The 19,977-nt window shown below is 36.0% G+C and overlaps 1 protein-coding gene across 4 annotated transcripts in view; it reads left to right on the top strand.

The window, feature by feature from the left end:
• HMGCLL1 (3-hydroxy-3-methylglutaryl-CoA lyase like 1) overlaps nucleotides 1-19,977 on the top strand; it is a 152,530-nt gene that overhangs the window by 126,832 nt on the left and 5,721 nt on the right. For all 4 annotated transcript variants that reach the window (XM_024248534.3, XM_054557653.2, XM_024248532.3 and 1 more), the window contains one exon: nucleotides 19,076-19,201. In XM_024248534.3, the coding sequence (XP_024104302.2) occupies nucleotides 19,076-19,201 (126 nt within the window). The remainder of the gene's footprint in view (nucleotides 1-19,075; nucleotides 19,202-19,977) is intronic.

The raw sequence follows: 19,977 nt of genomic DNA, 5'->3' as shown, positions 1-19,977 counted from the left end.
AACACACCAAATACTCCTCCTTGTCAAAGCATTTGTTCTGACCGTCTTCATTTTTGCCTAACACACTATTATTTCAGACCAGTTCATAGTTAACCTCCCACTTCATTCAGGTTTCAGCTCAAATACTCCTTTATCAGAATAAAACTTTTGGGAGAGTGATTTTTATTAACCCACCTTGAGTCACACATGCATCTCTATCCTGTCACTTGCTTTCCTGTATCACTATTATCTTGTTTAGCCTTCATAAGTGTTTTTCTTCCCCACTAAAAACTGGCTCCTTGAAAGCAGATTTTGTATGCTTTATTTTCTACTACTGTATACGTGGCACCTAGAACAATATAGGAACTCAATAAATATCTGTTCAATTATATGATGAATACTTGCCACTAGCAAGTATTACATGTCATTTTAAATTTCCCAAAAGCAAAGACTTAAGGAAAAACATGAGAGTTTAACAGTAATAAATCCTTTTCTGGTATTACACTTTCAATGGAATATATTGAATAGTTTCTAGAAAAGGTATCTAGTGAATATTTACTGTTTAGTATGTTCAAAATACACCCAACTTCTAGGAAAACATGTCTTCATCACTCCATCCATGTGGTTCTAGTGAGGACCTAGAAATTGCAGCATCCTTCTCCCTTCCTCCCACAATGTCTAGCTTACAAAGTGCACTCATGGCCCCAGTGAGGGAAATTTTCGTATTCTGGTGCACTGGCTTCAATTTCTGGTCCACAGATGGATGTGTGACTCAAGGTGGGTTAATAAAAATCACTCTGCCAAAAGGTTTCTAGTTAGAGCTTATGAAAAAGAGTTCCTTTCTCTTATATAAAACTCTGTGACTTTTGATATAGCTGACTTGAAAAAATAAAGCCAACACACAGAGAAGAAAAAAAATGATGAGAGAGATGAAGAGAGAGAACGAAGGAAAAAAGAAGGGAAGAAAGAGACAGAAAGAAGGATGTTGGAATCTCTGGTTCAGTGTTTCCCAAGATTAACCAACCAAACTTTTTCTATAATTCACTTAAGGGAACCAATGAATTTCTCTCCAGCCCTTTTCTTGGCTTTAATAACTCAAACTACTTATCCTGGCTAATATATAATAAAGTAAATGGACAGTGTCTCCAGTAGGGGTTTTTAGAATAAATGTGGGGGGAGGGAAAGTTCTCCTTAACAAGTCTTTTATTTCTGTGTGTATTTATTTATTTATTGTCATGACTTTGAATAACCTGAAAATGGGATTCAAGGAAGCTATCTCTGCAGGAGTCTGAGCTAATGAGATCCAGAACTTTCTGGTGAAATTGGCATAAGGATAGAACTAAAATACTTAGAAGAGGATAGACAGTGAATCTCATAAAGTGCCTTTGTTTAGTATCACTTTGCCCAATCTGCCTTTGATAAGAGTTTGGTAGAAAATAATTCAAGATTCAACTCCTTGGAAAGGATGATTAGATTTTTCTGGGATCAGTCAGAAAGCAGAAGACACAAAAATAATTGAATGTAGGAAACACAGGTGAGAGGAAAAGTATAAAACTGAACATCAGACAAAAAAGCATCCCAGAGGTTAGCAGGACCTAGAATAGGGTAAGGCAAACCAGGTAACTAGAACACAACATTTAAGAGGCATTCTTTCTCAGGTGCTGATGATTTTCAACTTGCTCACCAACTGAGTTGCTGAATGGCTTCCTACAATTTGCACCCTGTTTGCTTCACTGTTAAGGAGGCACTCCCGGAGATTAGCAATAGCAGGAAACCACTGTTGCAATAGTAGTGAGCCCTATAGGCTGGATGGACAAAGAAAGAAGCAGCGTTACTGGAGCCCAGCATCCAGAGTCACTGTGAGAGAGGTGGAACCATGATGGGCCTGTCCATGGTCAGCAGAAGGCATTGGAGGCCACAAAGAAAATATGGGCTCTGCTTGAGATACCACCTAAAGCTGTTAGTGGGAAATACTATGACTTCTTCCTAACACCAGAGCTTATTGTTGGCTGAACTCAGTAGGAATCCAGCTGATATGAGAACTGGGGAAATGCATCCTAAAGGAATCAGTCTCCTGTGATGAAGAGCAAAGAAGTGATAGACAAGAAAGAACTCTTTTTCTTCCTTGGACATTAATCTGTCCATGATTAATATTTTGTGTATTTTCCTGCATACCCCATGTTTTTTTTTTTTAATTATCTAGCCTGTGAGTGAAATAGCACTTGAATTTGACTCATATCTAAAGATTTTTATCTCATATATTTTCATTTTTAAGTAAGGATGACATTGAATTTCAGGTATTTCAAATCGTTGAAGTTAAAACAGAAATGTAAAATATGTTACAGATTACACAGGAGCTTTTGTAAGCCTAGTGGTATTTGGCAGCTTTGCTACAACACCAAATATGTGTGGGTTTGGCACTCCTCAATGAGAATCTTCAAAAATGTTTTAAGAATTTTGTCTTATACGACTTTTTTCTTGGCTATTAGCACTGGCCATCATGGTTGTATGCCATCTGGAAGCTTATATGCATGTGACCTTCCCATTAAGTCACTATGTCTTTGCTTGGCATTTGTATGTCGTATCTTCAGATGCCAAGGGAATTAACCTATCACAATAATGCTGTTGCCACAAACTGTAATAGCAAAAGCCCTTAATATTCTAATTTTATTTGGGTATGTTTATAATTTGATGACATAATTAGATAAAATTGAGCAAACCAACTTCAATATGTATTCATAGAAAGTCATAGGATTGGAGAAAATCCTAGAGCCATCAAAGCTGATGGCTTCCCTAACAGTAGAAGGGATTCCTTCTGCAACCTTTAGATTGTCTTTTAATACTTCAGTGGCAAGGAGATCATTATTTTGAAAGCTAACCCATTTGTGTTTGGGCAGCATTAAATGGCTAGAGAGTTATCCCCCATAATCAACCAAAATCTACATCTGTCTATTTGTCTCTGGAATCATACAGAATATGTCTACTTTCTTGACCACATAATGATCTTGAACTATGCAACTACAACTCTCATCTATCTCTGAGCCTTTTCCAAGGCAAATATCCACAATTGCCTCAACCATGGATTATATTATGTTTTCTAGATATCCGAGTTTTCTCCAAATCTGCTTTTCTTCTATATATTTAACTGTAATTATACTTATGTTTATTTTCCTACCTTCTTTGAATAACTGGCTTCAACTGCACCATTTTGGGTGCCTTCAACTGGACTATTTCTAGTGTCAGAAAAAAAATTATTTTATATATTCACAGCCTTCCCTCTTCCTCCAAGTTGTACCCAATGCTTTAAAAAATTAACACCATTGTTAACATAAATATCTTGTTAGATATTTTGATCAATGGTGGGTCTCAAGCTAGCAAGGTCCTTGGTAAGTCATTTAGAAATCAAGCTGAACTTGAGCTATTTGAAATTAACAATAAGAATGTGAATGGTAATACTCATAAGTAATATCATAAAATATTCTATACTTTTTTATTTTTATTTTTTTAGAGATGGGGGTCTCACTCTGAAGCCCAGGCTGGAGTGCAGTGGTGTGATCATAGCTCACTGCAGCCTCAAACTCCTAGGCTCAAGTGATCTTCTCTCCTCAGTCTCCCCAGTAGCTGGGACCACAGACATGAGCCACTGTGCCTGGCCTGTAATATTTTTTGTACTTTATAGCATACATAATATTTTATATCTATGTAAAAACACAGCAGTGTCCAGTTTAATGAATTCTGAAGTTTACCCCCCAAATAGATGTCTCCTAATAAATGGTGGAATACATGTGTAAATCTGCTTGGCCACTTCTCCTTTAAAACAGGTTTCAAGTTCCTCCTATTATCTTTCCCCTTTCTCCTATGAGTGAGCTAAGTTTGAAGAGGGCTTAAGTATCATCCTGGCATTAGTGGGGAGTTACCTGGTCTGCAAACATTCTTAGTCCTCCCTTGTTTCCCCTGAGATATGACTATTTGGCCCATTCAACTCTGTCCTTGTGATGATGGTACCCAAACCATGATCCACCCAACTCTAGCCCATACTCTGTACCACAACCTGGTCATGAGTTTAGTTCCCTCTTGCCCACCAGTGATCTTTCAGCTCTGCTAGGGAAAATGGGAAATTGTTGTGTGCTTTCTATGCCAGGTTTGAGTGTTCTGTATTCTTTGAAGTTACCTGAGAGCCACTGGCTAGGTATCTCACTCAGCCTTTGCTGCCCTGTTACCTCTGTCAGCTGGATGCTGAGCTTCTGAGTCTTGTATGCCCTCCAGTATACACCTTTGAAAGCAAGACCAGTCTCCTTTGTTATATGGCTCCCCAAAACCCATATGAAATTCCTATCACTCATTATCCCTGCCCCCACCCCTGGTACTCAGCAGATGGGAAGCCTCGTGCTCTTTCTAGAGACCTAGGAATCACTGTGTCATATCTTTTAAATTATTTTACTGACCAGTGGAGTCCAATTATTTGAGTTACAAGAATGTTAAACTATAAATATAAACATTACCAAAGACATGAAATCACTCCAACTGCAAATGGGGAAGTGGAAAAAAAGTTATTTAATGAAAGATAAATGTGAATTTAAATTAGTTTTGAATAATTAGGAATGCTTCCGGAAACATGTGGTAAATAGCCAGTTTTTTATGTCTATAATGATTTTCAAGAAAGCAACTTTCACCTTTCGCTAAAGATGATTCTATATCCCACTCCAGTTAATGGATCACCCTCTATTAAGTTGTTGTTAAGCGAGATATCTTGGTGCTTTGTTAATGGTATTTCTTTCTTCAGTCATTCCTCATTCATTTAGACAGTATTTTACCTAGTAAATTTATCTCAAATTTATTCCTTAACAACAATCTTTTTTCTTATGCTTCATTTCAAATAGTCATCACTAATGATTTGATGTATTGCACTAATTTTCTAACAAATGTTTCTACTTACATATTTCTCAGCCTCTATCCATCTCAATTATTGCTCCCTTGCTAGCAAAATTAGAAAAAAACAAAGTGCTGATGATGGCGTGATTCATAAACCTTAGATAGACCTTCATTTCTTAGAGAATAAAGCTCATATCCTATAGCAAGACACAGGGCTTCCCATGATCAGGAACTATGCTCCATCCATATCCCAAAAGCCCCTACAATAAACATCTCATTAAAATCTTCTGGCCAGGCGTGGTGGCTCACGCCTGTAATCCCAGCACTTTGGGAGGCCGAGGTCAGGAGATCGAGACCATCCTGGCTAACGCGGTGAAACCCCGTCTCTACTAAAAATCCAAAAAAAATTAGCCGGGCGTGGTGGCGGGTGCCTGTAGTCCCAGCTGCTCCTGAGGCTGAGGCAGGAGAATGGCATGAACCTGGGAGGCGGAGCTTGCAGTGAGCCAAGACTGCACCCCTGCGCTCCAGCCTGGGCGACAGAGCGAGACTGCGTCTCAAAAAAAAAAAAAAAAAAAAAAAAAAACACACAAAACAAAACAACAACAACAACAAAAAACTTCTTAGTACATACTTGGCATGTTCATCATATGTATGATTTTCCACATTGCTTCTTCTCTGTAGAATACCTCTTCCCACATCCTCTTCCCACCCTTGTCAATATCCTTCAAAGCCCAATTCAGAGGCAAACTATTTAACAACATTTTCACTATCCCTCCTCTCCTCCACCCCTTCCTTGCTCCACTACAAAATATACAAACCATCTCACTGGTGTTTCTGAATAGCTTTGTTTAGAATTCTCATAATAGCTATGACATTCTACTTTGTATTAAAGTTCTTTGTATTAATGAATATCTTCTCTATCAGGCCATTAACTTAATGATGCTAGTTACTAGTCTTTGTTTCCCAGCAACAGTAGCCAACTCAGGCTACCTTAAACAAAAAAGGAAAATTTATTATGAAGATACAGGGGTGTCTCAGGAAACTTCTCAGGGAAATTGTGCACACAAGTCAAGAACAGAGATTTAGAAAGAAGTCTTTTTTTTACCTGATTCTGAATCTCAGCTTTACCTTTTACCAAACATGTAACATTATATATGATCATATTAAACATTCTATGCCTCAGTTTCCTCAATTAAAAAATGAGGATGATAATAATAGTACCCACTTCCAAAAACAAAGCTGGTAAGGGAATGAAGCTGGACCTCAGGAAGGACTGAAAATCTGTCTGAAATTCAGGCCATGTTTCTCTGATTCACCTATGCTTCACTTCTCATTTTACTAGAGATTGAATTTCTCTGCTCTCCATTATTCATGGAAAAAGTTACTGGTCCACAGCTCATTTGCTGTACATCTCACCTCTTATAAAGATGGATTCTGTTTTTGTCTGTTCGAAGTCTGAGTGAGAAGACTGTGATTGACCAAATTTAGGTCCAATCAGCTGCAGCCAAGATTAATAAAAGAGTCATTGAGCAGTTTCCAGAAACCCTTCTTTATGAGAGGCACTCCCAAGAGGAGAAGGTTTAAGGAGAAAACGAGATAGGTAGCGATCCACTCAAATGTTCCTTTATTTTTGTGTCCTCAAACATATAGTGCTGTGTCTTCAATTTTTACAATATATAGGCCTATATGCATCCTGATCTTGATATTACATACAGTATTGTGCCATACTCATTATTTGTTCAATTATGCCTTCAAGAATATTTGAATAACTTATTATGTTCTAGGTATTATGCCATATGCTGAAGGTATAATGGAATGAGATAAAGTGAAATTCCAGACATCATGAAGCTAATATATACTGCCTGCTGCTTTTGCTATTTTCAAAAATCTGGTCTGTACATTCTCACAAGCCATCCCTAGCTTATTAATATTTATAACATTGCTCATTCTTTGTCAGAACCACTGTTTTCAATTCTTTTGTCTTTTAATATACTTAAAAAAACTTATTAACATTTAGTTGTATTTTCACAACATTAGGTATGTCTCCCACTAACATCTTCCTTGGAACTGGAAGTTATTTACCTCCTACCTCCTAGTGAAATTCCAGGAACAGAAAGGCCTAAGTTCTAAGTTCTATATACATCACTATAACTGCCTATAACTGACCACCTACGTGACTTTTTTTTTTTTTTTTTTGGAGATGGAATTTCACTCTGTTGCCCAGGCAGGAGTGCAATGGTGCGATCTCGGCTCACTGCAACCTCTACCTCCTGAGTTCAAGCGATTCTCCTGCCTCAGCCTCCCGAGTAGCTGGGATTATAGGCATACACCACCATGCCCGGCTAATTTTTGTATTTTTAGTAGAGACGGGGTTTTGCCATGTTGGCCAGGCTCGTCTTGAACTCCTGACCTCAGGTGATCCACCCGCCTCAGCCTCCCAAAGTGCTGGGATTACAGGCATGAGCCACCGCGCCCAGCCCTATGTGACTTTTGATAACCTCCAAAAGTTCTTTGTTAAGAACTATGGGGCCTAATTCATTTTAAATCAATCAATCATTAAACATACAAGGGATTTTGGCTAAATTATCTAGTTGTAAAAGTCTGTGATTTGCAGATTAGTATGAAAAATACATGGGGACCTCACCTGAATAGATATTGTCAGAACAATATTGTTTATGGTCTCTCTCCTTCTCTTCCTACTTCTCTTCCCCATAACCATTAGCTCCATCGCCCTCTCTTTGTGCACACACTGAAGACCATTGTGAGAGCAGGGCAGGGCTGAGTCCAAAAGAAGCAAGTGTTAGGGAGCTAGAAATGAGATGAACTCTTTGTAGGACTCTCAGCCAATGAACTCAATTACTACGTTTTCAGGGCGCTTGTTCCTTTAACATATCTCTGTTAAGGGATATATGTATTGTCTCTCCTTACACCTTAACTCAAAGGACAGTTTTTTCTATTTATTTCCTGGCCCACCTCCTTGTTTCTACCCTGGTCCCAAAACTCATCCTAATCTATAAGATTTTTTCTTTGTTAATTTTCTCCTCTATTCATGGCATCATTCCTTACTTCCATTTAATTAGCTCTGTCTTTTATGGTTTTCTACTTACATTTCTCACATAACCTCGGTATCTCTCTATTCACATACCCCCCCCTCAACTTCTTCCTCAATTCTGTTCTTCCTTTTATCACATGTCCTCTGTCTGCCTCTACATCCTTGTTATATACTTTTAAAATCCAGCATTTTGCTATGTGCCAACCTATGTGATAAGCACATTCCATGAAAGATCTCATAGAATCCTCAACAAACCTGTTAATTGGTACTATTATACTCATTTTACAGTTGCGGGAACAGAGCTTGAACAAACATTATCAAAATCACGCAGTTAAAATGGCACAACAGGTTCAAATGGAAGTCTGTCTTCTGAAACTGACTTCTTAAGAAGTAGGCTGTATGCTCTTCGTTTGTTTTAAAATCTTCTGCCAGCACTACCCTGTCCTCTCACTCTGCTGAAATGATCAACTTCAAAATTTGTCAATGGCATAAATCCAGTGGATTTTCTCAGCTGTCGTTTTCCTTAACCATCTGTTGCACTCATCACAGTGGCATGTATTTAGAGAAACTTTTTCTACCCTGGCTTGTGACATTGAACTTCCTCCTGAACTCCTTGTCTCTTTCATTAACTCATCTTCTTTCTCCCACCTCCAAAAAGTGAGTGTTCACTAAAAACCAGGATTTGAATCTCTGCCATTTTTATTCTAGCCAAGTTCCTTCAGGGAACTCAGAAATGGAATAAGTCAAGATGAGATCATTTTTTTCCTTATTTTTAATTGCTCTAAGAGATAACTGACTACCTAAAGTAAAAAAAAATAGTAGCAATATATTATCAGTTTATTTATGTAAAAGTAACAGGGAAACAAGAGCACAAAAGCTGCATGGAAGGAATTGAGAATATACTGTTAGCAGCTCCTTCCCTGTGTGTGACTGGTTATTTGAAGATAGATTATGGTTAATTAAAGATGTGTATTGTAAATGAGATGACAACTACTAAACAATTTAAAGAAATCTAAATATTAAGTCGACAGAAGAGATCAAATAAAATCATAAAACGTTCAATTAGCAGAAGAGAAGGCAGAAAAGAGGAAAAAAATTAAAAATGTGGAACAAATAGAAAGCAGCCAGCAAAGTGGCAGATTTTAATCTAACCTTTTATCAATTGGTATATCCATTCCAATTGGCTATGCTGATATAAAAACACACCTCAAAATGAATAATGACTCCAACACATAGATGTTTGTTTCTCACTGATTTAACAGCCCACCACACATGTTCCTGGTAAATGAGTGTGTTGTTTCCTCCAAGTGGTCATTCAGGAACTCAGGCTGCTTCCACCTCGTGGCTCACCACTCCCTAAGGCCTCAATGTCATCTGCGTTTGGCTATTAAAGAGGAAGAATGCTTGTAGTCTCTAAGAAGACTTGTTTTAGAAATGGCCTGTATCACTTTGCTTGCATGCCATTGGCTAGACTGTAGTCACATATCCATACCTAAGTACAGGGCAGCTTGGTAATATCAGCTAGCTGAGGGTCCTGGAAGAAGAAACAGATTTTTGGTAATGAACTAGCTCTATCTGCCACAGATAAACAGTTCATCCACAAGGTTAGACATTTTCACAATGTTTTTATCCATAAAAACCATCTTGGAGTTTGAAACAATAAATATACTTTACAAGAAAAATTCAGTTTTGGGGGTAGCACCTTTTTAGGTGCTACCTTTTTGCATTTTTAACTAGGACATCAGGTGATTCCAATACTTAGATGATATCATTCTGAGAAATACTGCACAAGGCATTAGGGAGCCACTGTGACTGAAGCTGGATATATTAACATCTGAGATATTTCCAGGAAGATCTGTTGTCTCTTGCCACTGAAGTGTGTTCTGGGGGCCAGTAGTATTGGCATAATTCAGGATTGTAAGTAATGCAGAAGAATCCCAGGTACCACCTCAGACCTATTAAGTGAAACCATATGTTCATTACAGTTTGAGGAGCACTGGTCTAATTATTTTATGCCAAGATGTTAGAGAACACGGATGGCTACAGAAGTAAAGTGATAAGAGTGTTATCCAATCAACAACAGGCAAAAGCAGATGATTCGGAGGTGAATCATCTATAGAATTTGAATGGAATTCAAGCCATGTGAGCCTGAGATAGACCAGAATACTTTTGGGGGTATGATACTGGCAAAACAAGGAAATGGCTATTAAAAAAAGTAGATAGACCTTTATTAATAAAGATCATTTGTCCTAAATATATGAGTGGTATATATTTATTATAGAGGATTGGAAAAAAATGTAGAAGCACAAATAAATGGAACTATAGTTAGTATCCTGTTCATCTTCCATTTTCTCCTATTCATTTTTTCATATTATATATTTTTGTATATATAGTACTGTTTATATATTTATATATTTATATTTTTGTATATATAATATTGTATTATACAGAAATATTTTACTATTTCATAATAGTCAATCTTAGGTAATTTACTAATTCTGTATTTTTTGACATTTAACCTATGAACTTATTTTCACTGTTAATATTGAGTAATAATACAAAAAATATTCATCCTTGAACATAAATCTATCTGAATATTTCTGGCTGTCTTCTTGGGCTAGCTTCCTAGAAATACAATCACTAGGACAACAAATATTTACTTTCTGAAGTTGTTCGCTAATGTTGCTAACTTGTGTGGAAACTTTTCAGAAAGTCTCATAAGAAAAGGAAGCTTTTTGATTTGTCAATGTTCTTTTTCTAATTCACACCCTGCCTCCTGGAGTTGTTATATGGATTCAATGAATCAATGCATGTAAAGTGTTTAGTAATATGTCTGGCATATAGTCAGTATTTTGTTAACTATTAATATTGTGCAGTAGCACACAGTTGTTAAACCTGGATTTGCATTCTTACCCTGCCTCATACTAACCATATGAAGCATTACATATCACTTGCCCTTCATGAACCTCAGTTTACTCATGAGTAAAATGGGCATGTGTTACTAACCACTTCAGGTTAACTTTGTGGAGCTTTATCATATGTGAAGCACATGGTACAATCCTTGTGAAAAAGTAAGCAATTCAGCAAATGTTCGCTAATAGTATTTATTATTTTTAGTCTTAAAGAAATTGAAAATTTTCTTGCTTTTTTTTCCTTCCTTCAGTGTACACACTCCCATTTCTATCTCAATTTGAATGTGTCCAATGAAGGTAGAAATATAATCTATCTCCTTTTGAAGGCAAGGAGGAGTGAAGCATTTAGGAAAACCAGTTTTAAAGATGAGAAGTCTAATTATTTTGATTAATAATCACATTAGCTTAGTCATTCCTCAACATAGCTCTCTCTCTTTACATCTATATATAATCCTATTATTTACTTACCAATTTTTATATATACTCCTGTTTACTAAAACATTGACATTATTCATGTATGCCAACTGTTCATTATCTATGGCTTACCTATTACGTATATTATGTTCACAATACACATCAATGGCAAGTAGGTTTCTCTCTCAGGTGGTACAATAGCTCATATAGTATCTATTTAGAGTCTTGGTTGAGAAGCAAACATCTGGGCTTATTGGAAATAAGCCTGGCCACTGGAGTACGAGTAATACTTCATGTATGGGTAATTTCAATCCTTTGGTAGAGTGAATATTAGCTATGAGAAACAAGTTGAGAATAAAAATATTGGAAAATAAGCATATTTTGATATTTTATTCTACATGAATATTCATGTTAAAATGAATAATTTTCACTTTCAGCAATTTTATTTTAAATTAAATCTAACATTACTATAGATTATTAAATAAAATACTGATCTTAGGGGATAAAAAATGTAGATGACTTCAAAAATAATAATCCAGATCTAATTGTTTTTTGGGACTTTAGTAACCTCAATAACTAAAATTTTAGGTTTCATAAAATATTTTGAAAACATGAATATATAGATTAGAAATTTTGCAAAATGATTTTTTACTCCCTTTATTGTTGTATTTATTCATTTTATTTGGGTTATAAGATCATATAGCAACAAGAAAAAGTTGTGATTGTACTTTTAGTTAGCATATCAGCAACATCAGACCATTAGAACATCATACAGAATCCCAGAGTTCATCTAAGATTAAAATACAGAAATGATATGTTTATGATATATCTACAGGCAATTTGCTCTCCTCCAGAAAAAGTTGCCACTAACATTTTATTCATTTCCCTCTGGCCTTAGGTCCAAGCACATATGCAGAGAGCTCAAGTAGACAGAGCACACATAACTGAATTCACCAGGTTTATGGTATCCTGGGCCACTGACTTAATAGCTTTAATTGTGAACTTTGAGAAAACGAGAAGCCAAGGACATCTCAGTCCTTAGAGTTATAATTATATAAATTTATTTATATATGTTATATAAATATATTTATATATAATGTATGTTATATTTAAATACGTTATAAATATACATGTTATATATGTTATATATGAATATATAAATAAATATGTATATAATTTAGAAAGCATTTGTTCCCTGAGCACTAATAACAGTTGCTTCTCTTTAGATAATCATAAGCTACTTCTCAGTAACAGCCAAAATATATAGTCACTTTAATTTATAATGCTAAATTCTGTGAGCTACAGGACTTTTATTTATTCCAAGTCCCTGGCACAAAGAGTGTGCTTAATCAACACTTTAAGTCAAAGGAAAAATACAAATATGCTGAATATATTGAACCACATTTTCATGTGTTCCACACAATTAGTAAGAGTGTCCTTATTTTAAATGCAGAAAACCCATTTGTTTGATAAATATAAAACAATTTACTATTTACAATTTTGAGGGACTGCAACACAGTGGGATTGTAAATGTTTGACTTTAACTTTGTTGATTTTGGTGCTATATTGCCACCTTGTGGTTACTCATCTAAAAATGGGCTTTTCTTCAAAAACAAAAATCAAAAATAGACAAAACAAAGAATAACTGTTTTGCTTTTGTGATATATGGTGCAAACATAAGTTTGTGCTGTGTGCTTACACACACACACACAGACACACAGTCACACACACACACACGCACGCACACCAGAAACCTGAGTCTGAAAGTAGTGATCGTGATGAAAAGGAGAGAAATGGAACATCTTTCCAAGAGTAATCCTTTAATGCCGAAAGTCTCTCATATAGGAAAATTAGCTAAGTGGCCTGTCTATTACTTTCAAACACACAATGATATGATTTCAATGGTTAAGTAAAAATGTCTTTCCATTCTTTATAATAAAGAACTAATAATAAAAAGAAATAATGTTTTTCTTCCTAGTTTTTTTCAGAGCTTGTTTATATCATATTAAAATTATTTCTGATGAAATAAGGTAGTAGATGTGAAGAAAACATACATAGTGAAATCAAATTTTCTTAGAAGACTATGACTAGAAATTTCCAAAGCAGCTTGTTTAGAAAAACGAGCATACAATTTAGTATAAGGATAACAGTATCATTGAGAAAATTTTTATTTCTGAGAAGAAAATTACACACTTAATAAAGTAGAGAATTTAGGGGAAATGGTATTAAAACATTTTTAAAGTACTGTGATTTTTTTAAAAAGAGAGACTTCAAAGGGAATTGATGCCTTAATATTCTCCTTTATAGGTCATATATCCTTGAATAAACGCTTTAAAATTGCTTAAACTTTAAATCCACATATTGCATTTAGAACTGAGTCAATTAATTTATGAATAGAGCTTACTGAAAGAGAATCTGTGTCTAGAGCTAATCTGGTACTAGAAAATCAGAAAGACCATTTTACAAGTCCTCTTTTACTCAGATTATGTCTGCCTTCGCCAGAGTATGTTTGCAGATTAGTCCTGTAATCTTAGATCCTAGAAAGATCAATTATTGCAAAATATGAATAAATTCAGAGTCTTGGATTTATTTACATTCATTTTCACTTATTTACAGTCATTTTACTACAGGTTAAAATTTCCAAAAACTTTTACATTTTACTTTTTCTACTTAGGTAGGTAATTAACATTCATTGTGGAGGCATTGGAAAACAGAGATAGAATTAAAGTAAAATAGTTTATCTGTAATCACAGCACCCATGATCATTACCATTAGCACTTTATATATCTCCCAAATTCTTTTTGTTTTTAGAAAATTGTATCATGACTCTATGTACTGTCCTTATAACATCTTCTAACCTGTCTTTCCCTTAATCATGCAGTTAAATAGCATCATCATTTTGTTTTCTACCTACACCATAAAGCTATTTTCCTTTGTGAGACATTTGGATGGTTCTCAAATTTTCATTCTTAAAAAACATACTGTGATGAGTCTTTATATAGATATATGTGTGTGTGTTATATATCCTATACAAAACAAATATACAATATATGTCACCCATATGTATTTATTTTTACCTAGTTATTTTCTTAGGATTTGTTAAATATTTCTAGAAAGGAATCTTTGATGAGGAACTGTTGGGACAAAGAATATTGATGAGTGAAGATTTATTACTAAATAATTGCTCACTCAAAGAATTCCATTAACTGTATATTCCTACTCATTTAGGTTTGACTGTTTACCTTCAGTTCCAACAACACTCCCTTTGTCATTGATATTTATTGAACTATAATGTATATATGGAAATGTGTACAAATTATAAGCTCAATGAATTTTCACAAACTGATACTATCAATGTAATCAACTCAGTTCAAGAAATTTATTACCAGCACCCTTGAAGCTCTCCTTGTGTTCATTTATATTCACACTTCAAAGGATAATTATTAACCGCTCACTGCTTTGATTAGTGTGGTCTATTTTAGGACTTTATCTAAATGAAATGATGTATGTCTTCTTTTGAGCCTGACTTTTTTCAAGCAACCTTGTGTTTGTGAAATTAGTCCATGTTGTTGAAGTTGTAGAGTGTTTTATATATTTGAGCTCTATATTATACTATTTCAATGCCAGCATTCTTTTTTAATTGTTGTCAGTCTGAAAGTATAAAATACAGTGTTATAGTTTTCACTCACAATCTTTGATTTAATGTGAGGTTGAACTTTTTTTTTGGCTGCACTAGTTATTTATATTTGCTCTAGTGTGACATTGGTCATTTATTGTTCCTCTGTGGTAATACTGGTTTCTCTATTGTAAATAAATCTTTCACTTTTGCCCAAGCAATAGGTTACATTGGCCTTTAGTTACAAAATAGAAGAATGACTGTTGTTTCCTCACTCTTTCCCAAAAGACCAATTAAGACTAAAAACTGTTCTTTTGACAAGGTAACAAGTTTTCCTTCTGGGACTCCTGTAGTTGCAGGGTCTTGATCCTCAGTAGTGAGAAAAGGAACATGATACGTGGATTCCAGATCCCAAAAGTGAATCATCCACATTTCGGGCTGAAGCCATTTCTCACCTATCATGCTGATTCCTCTGACTTTTGCTACTTTATACCTTTTTGGGTATTTTTTCAAAACCTGCTTTTCTTGAAATGCTGACCAGTCCTGGTTAACTGTTTGCTGCCCCAGGGTACAAAGTTTCTCTAAAGTTAAAGCTGACCCATACCCCGGATTGATAAAGGGTGAGATAGATAAGAAACTCTACTTTAGGGATTTGAGAATCACTGGGTAAGAGGAGATTCTAGGACAGAGATTCTGATTTAATTAATTTAGGGAGAAGCTTGGACATCAGTCATTTGAAAAGGGCTCCAGGTGATTCCAATGGGTTGACAGGATTGAGAATAATGGCAATTTCTGGCTCCTAAGCTGATACATTCAGGTCCACTGAATAGATCAGTTTTAACCTATAAGTAAAGAAATGCTCCTGCCTGTTTATATCATGGCAGACTCCCAGAGATGGGTCAACATCTTAATATTTGTCTTTTCCAAGTACTGAACAATGCCACAAATTTCACTTCTAACGTATAATTCCCCATTCTTACTGCTTTGATTCATAGTAAATGAAAATTGTCCTAAAGGTACCAGTATTCTACTGCTGAATATGACTGAGCTTGTCAGATCATTATGTGAGAAATGTTGTGGTAATGGAAAGAAAGCAATAGAGACCTTACCATGTTGGAGAGTATAAGAAGAAGAAATGGAGGTAGAGAAACAGTCTATCCTTTGTAAACTTTTCCTTAGGTCCCAAAGAATTCTAGGGCTTTTTAAGGACTGTAGTTCTTCCTTTGTGAGACTTTGTAAGTATCCTTTTCAGTCTTGCAAAGGAAACTCTAGGAAAGTGGTTGAAAACCCACAGTCCCTTTGGCATGCCTAAAGGACACAGGAGCCAACTGAGAGAGCTCCCAATGGCCAAATGTTGAACAGTTTGAGCAACAAAAGACAGAAATTGGTATTACATTGTAACCCAAAATGCAAAATAATTACCTATAATTAGCTATGAGTCCTCCTTACTATAAATACATGTTAGAATAAGTAAATAAATGAGAATGGACAAATTTTCCATGCAGAAGAATTCAAAATTTTTGGGTAGATACTCTCCACTCTTTAAGTGTGAGCTATGCATAGTGACATTTTTCCAAAATGTACAATATAGAAAGACTGTGGGGAGACTTTATAGTGCAGATACCTGGCAGACACCACCTCAGCCAGACAATAAACGTTAATACCAGCCGTCATAATTTATATTGATATTATGTATCCTTGATATAATGCTTTCAGGATGGCACTTTACCTCTGTGGTCTTCTCCCAAAACTCTATAACTCTAGTCTTAACAGGAGAAAAACTTAGACAAACCCAAATTGAAGGACATTGTACAAAATACATGATGAGCACTTTGGGAGGCTGAGGAGGGCAGATCACATGAGGTCAGGAGTTTGCGACCAGCCTGACCAACACAGTGAAACCCTGTCTCTACTAAAAATACAAAAATTAGCCAGGTGTGGTGGTGCGCACCTATAATCCCAGCTACTTAGGAGGCTGAGGCAAGAGAATCGCTTGAACCCAGGAGGCGGAGGTTGCAGTGGGCTGAGATAGCACCACTGCACTCCAGCCTGGCTAACCGAGCAAGACTCCATCTCAAACAAAACAAAACAAAACAAAACAAAAACATGACTTATACTACTCAAAATATTTTGGAGAAACTGTCACAGCCTATAGGAGGCTAAGGATACCTGACTACTAATTTGGTATACTGGTAAGCTCCCAGAACAGATAAAAGACACCAGTTTAAAAATGTCTTTAGAAATGTCATTGTAAAAGTCTAAAGAAATCTAAATATTGCATGGATTTTAATAAAAACATGTCAACATGTGTTCTTTAGTTATGACAAATATACCATAATAATATAAGATCTGACAAAGAAGCCGAACTTCAGTCAGGTTTCTAAAACTTCTCGTAAGCCCACCTCTTCACTTCCTTGTAAAATCCAGTTTTAGCAATTCCTACTAAATCTGCTTAACAAGAACCCCTATAGTCAATATCCAAATGCCCGATCTGATTAGGTCTCTCCTCCTCCACCAACCTGAAGGTCATGTCTGATCACCCTATCCTGTCTTCAGCAAAAATCCAGGTAGGTCAGTTTAGCCAGAATTCCTTTCACTCCTGATGTTTTCTCCTAGTAATTTTTAATCCACTGACCCCCACCCCACTCCTTGGGTATAAATTCTCACTTGCCCATGCTGTATTTGGATTTGAGCACAGTCTCTCTCTCCTGCATTGCATGTGTCCCTGTACCTACTGCAATGTTCCTAAATAAAGTCATCCTTGCTGTGCTTTAATAAGTATCATTGAATAATGTTTTCTGTAACAGATGTTAACCATAGAGAAAACTGAGTGTGCAATATATAGGAATTCTGTTTTATCTTCACAAATTTTGTGAAAATCAAAAACCATTTTAAAATTAAAAGTTTATCAGAAAAGTAAAGAAGGGAAGGAAGGCAGGAAGGAAGGGAGAAAGAGATTCCCACATGAGCAGCAGCCGTCAGAATCTTGTCAAAATTTAAAATTCTCAAGTCGCAGCCCAGACCTTCTGAGTCAAAAACTCAGGGGATGTAGCAGCAACCTGTGATTGAGAACCATGATCTAGTTGGTTGGACAAGAGCTCTGCTTCTAGGTGCTTCTCATTTTAGATGTGATCATGTTACTTTTTCTTTAATGCCCAAGAGTGAAGAATCGGATTAGGCTTTGCTGTATCTTCTGATTACCGAATTGTTACCTTTCACAGAGGAATGGCATGCCTGCCTCTGTTCTTCTCATATTATTAACATTTGGACTCCAGGGCCCTTCTCAGACTCTGTTGTGCTCATGTCTTCCTAACTTCTCCGGTACACAGAGAGCTCTTCCACCTCTGATATCCCCAAGTGCATAATCATGTACCAGCTCTCATGTTTCCAGAGGCTATAAATCAAGGCAGAGTGTAGACTCCCTGGAGACAGAAGATTTCACCTACCAGATAGTGACCTTGGGTAAATTGTTTATTCCCTCTGTACCTGAGTTTTCTTTCTGTGAATTGGGGATGATACAAGAGTAGCTACTTCATGGGTTTTGGGGCGAATTGTGAATTAATACACAAAATTTGTTAATAACAGCATCCAGCACTTAGTGACGAACCAATAATGTAAGCTGGTGTTACTGCTGGTCGCAAGTGTTTTGTCTCTTAAATATTTCTTCCTTCTCCCAAAGTAGTGGAGTTTTGTGTGCAAAACAATGAATGTCTCAATAAAGATTTGGTGAGTTGAATGGGTAAAGTGAGCCCACAAAATCCTATTTCAAACCCAGTGACTTCTCTCTCCCCTGCCCTCACATACCAGTCATCTAAGGCATTTTGATGTTGAAGTAGAATGTTGAAAATATTTCATATTGCTTATAAAATGCTTTTAGAATAAAGTTAGAGAATTGGATAATATGTGAAAATCTGGAGTAAATTAACCTTACTCTAAGCTTCACCACCTACAGTTGAGCTGTTGCCAACGATCAACACCATTTTACTTTTGATCAAAGATTATTCTAGCTCCAGAGAGCCTTAGCAGAATTTCTGTTAGCCTCAGAGACAAGATTAGACATAAAAGAAATAAGCACCCCAGGGACCGTTCTAGAAGCCGGTGGGTAAGTGAATATGTTGGAATAACCAGTTCAGATTTTGCTTATTTGCTCTTTACCATAGGTTAAATAGAAATTCAACAATTTACATGCCATAAACACACAAGCTTTAGGTGGTTTGGTTTGTTTTCCAGATGGGAATTAATGTGGTGGACTCTGCAGTATCCGGATTAGGTGGCTGCCCTTATGCAAAAGGTGCTTCTGGGAATGTAGCCACTGAGGATTTGGTATATATGCTTAATGGCCTGGGGCTCAATACAGTAAGTTACTTTAACATATTTTAATATTCATGCATTCCTTGCAGCTCCAAATTGCAATGCTTCTAAGATGTGGGAAGCAATTTTGAGGTCAAAGTTTTACTACACTTTTGCTATTTGCTAAAATGCACAGTGGGAAAATGCAATAAAAATTCTTTTGGGGTCTTTATAAAGTAACTCATTGCTATAGCTCAATCACCAATAATGCTACCATTTCACATTTTTATAGTGCTTCATGACCTCTAAAGAGCTTTTTCATGTATTATCTGATTTGATTTTATACACTTTGTGAGTTGGAGCCTGTGTCTTTGCTGTTACGATTGTTGAGTTTTGCAGTTTTGTTTTTTGTATGGATGTTTTTCTTGGAGAAAACTGAGATCTTGATTGTCTCAGTGACAACTGTAGCTTCTGGAAGAACTCCCAGGGCACTTTTTAAATGATCAGTGAAAGAGGGGAGCTTCATAACACTTAGCATATGAGACACTGGATGGCAAGAATAGTCTTTTTGCAAGTTGTAACGGAAAAGTCACGTACTATGTAACCACATCCACCAAATTCAGCACCTTGTTTTGCCCTATGATTGTTAACACAACCTGTTAGTCTATAGAACCGATTTATTTAGGGAAAAAAATAAAAATCACAGATGATTAGACATTTAGAATTTCTGAGATGTAAAATAATCGTCTGTATTGTAAAATGAATTTTTTTACTCTCTGCTGCTCCTATTCCTCCTTTTTCCTCATTCTACTTACATTGATGCTCCGGCTGCATTAAACTTG

The sequence above is a fragment of the Pongo abelii genome, chromosome 5, assembly GCF_028885655.2.
Source record: "Pongo abelii isolate AG06213 chromosome 5, NHGRI_mPonAbe1-v2.0_pri, whole genome shotgun sequence".
NCBI classification, from domain to species: domain Eukaryota; kingdom Metazoa; phylum Chordata; class Mammalia; order Primates; family Hominidae; genus Pongo; species Pongo abelii.
This window is presented reverse-complemented; position numbering and strand designations above follow the sequence as displayed.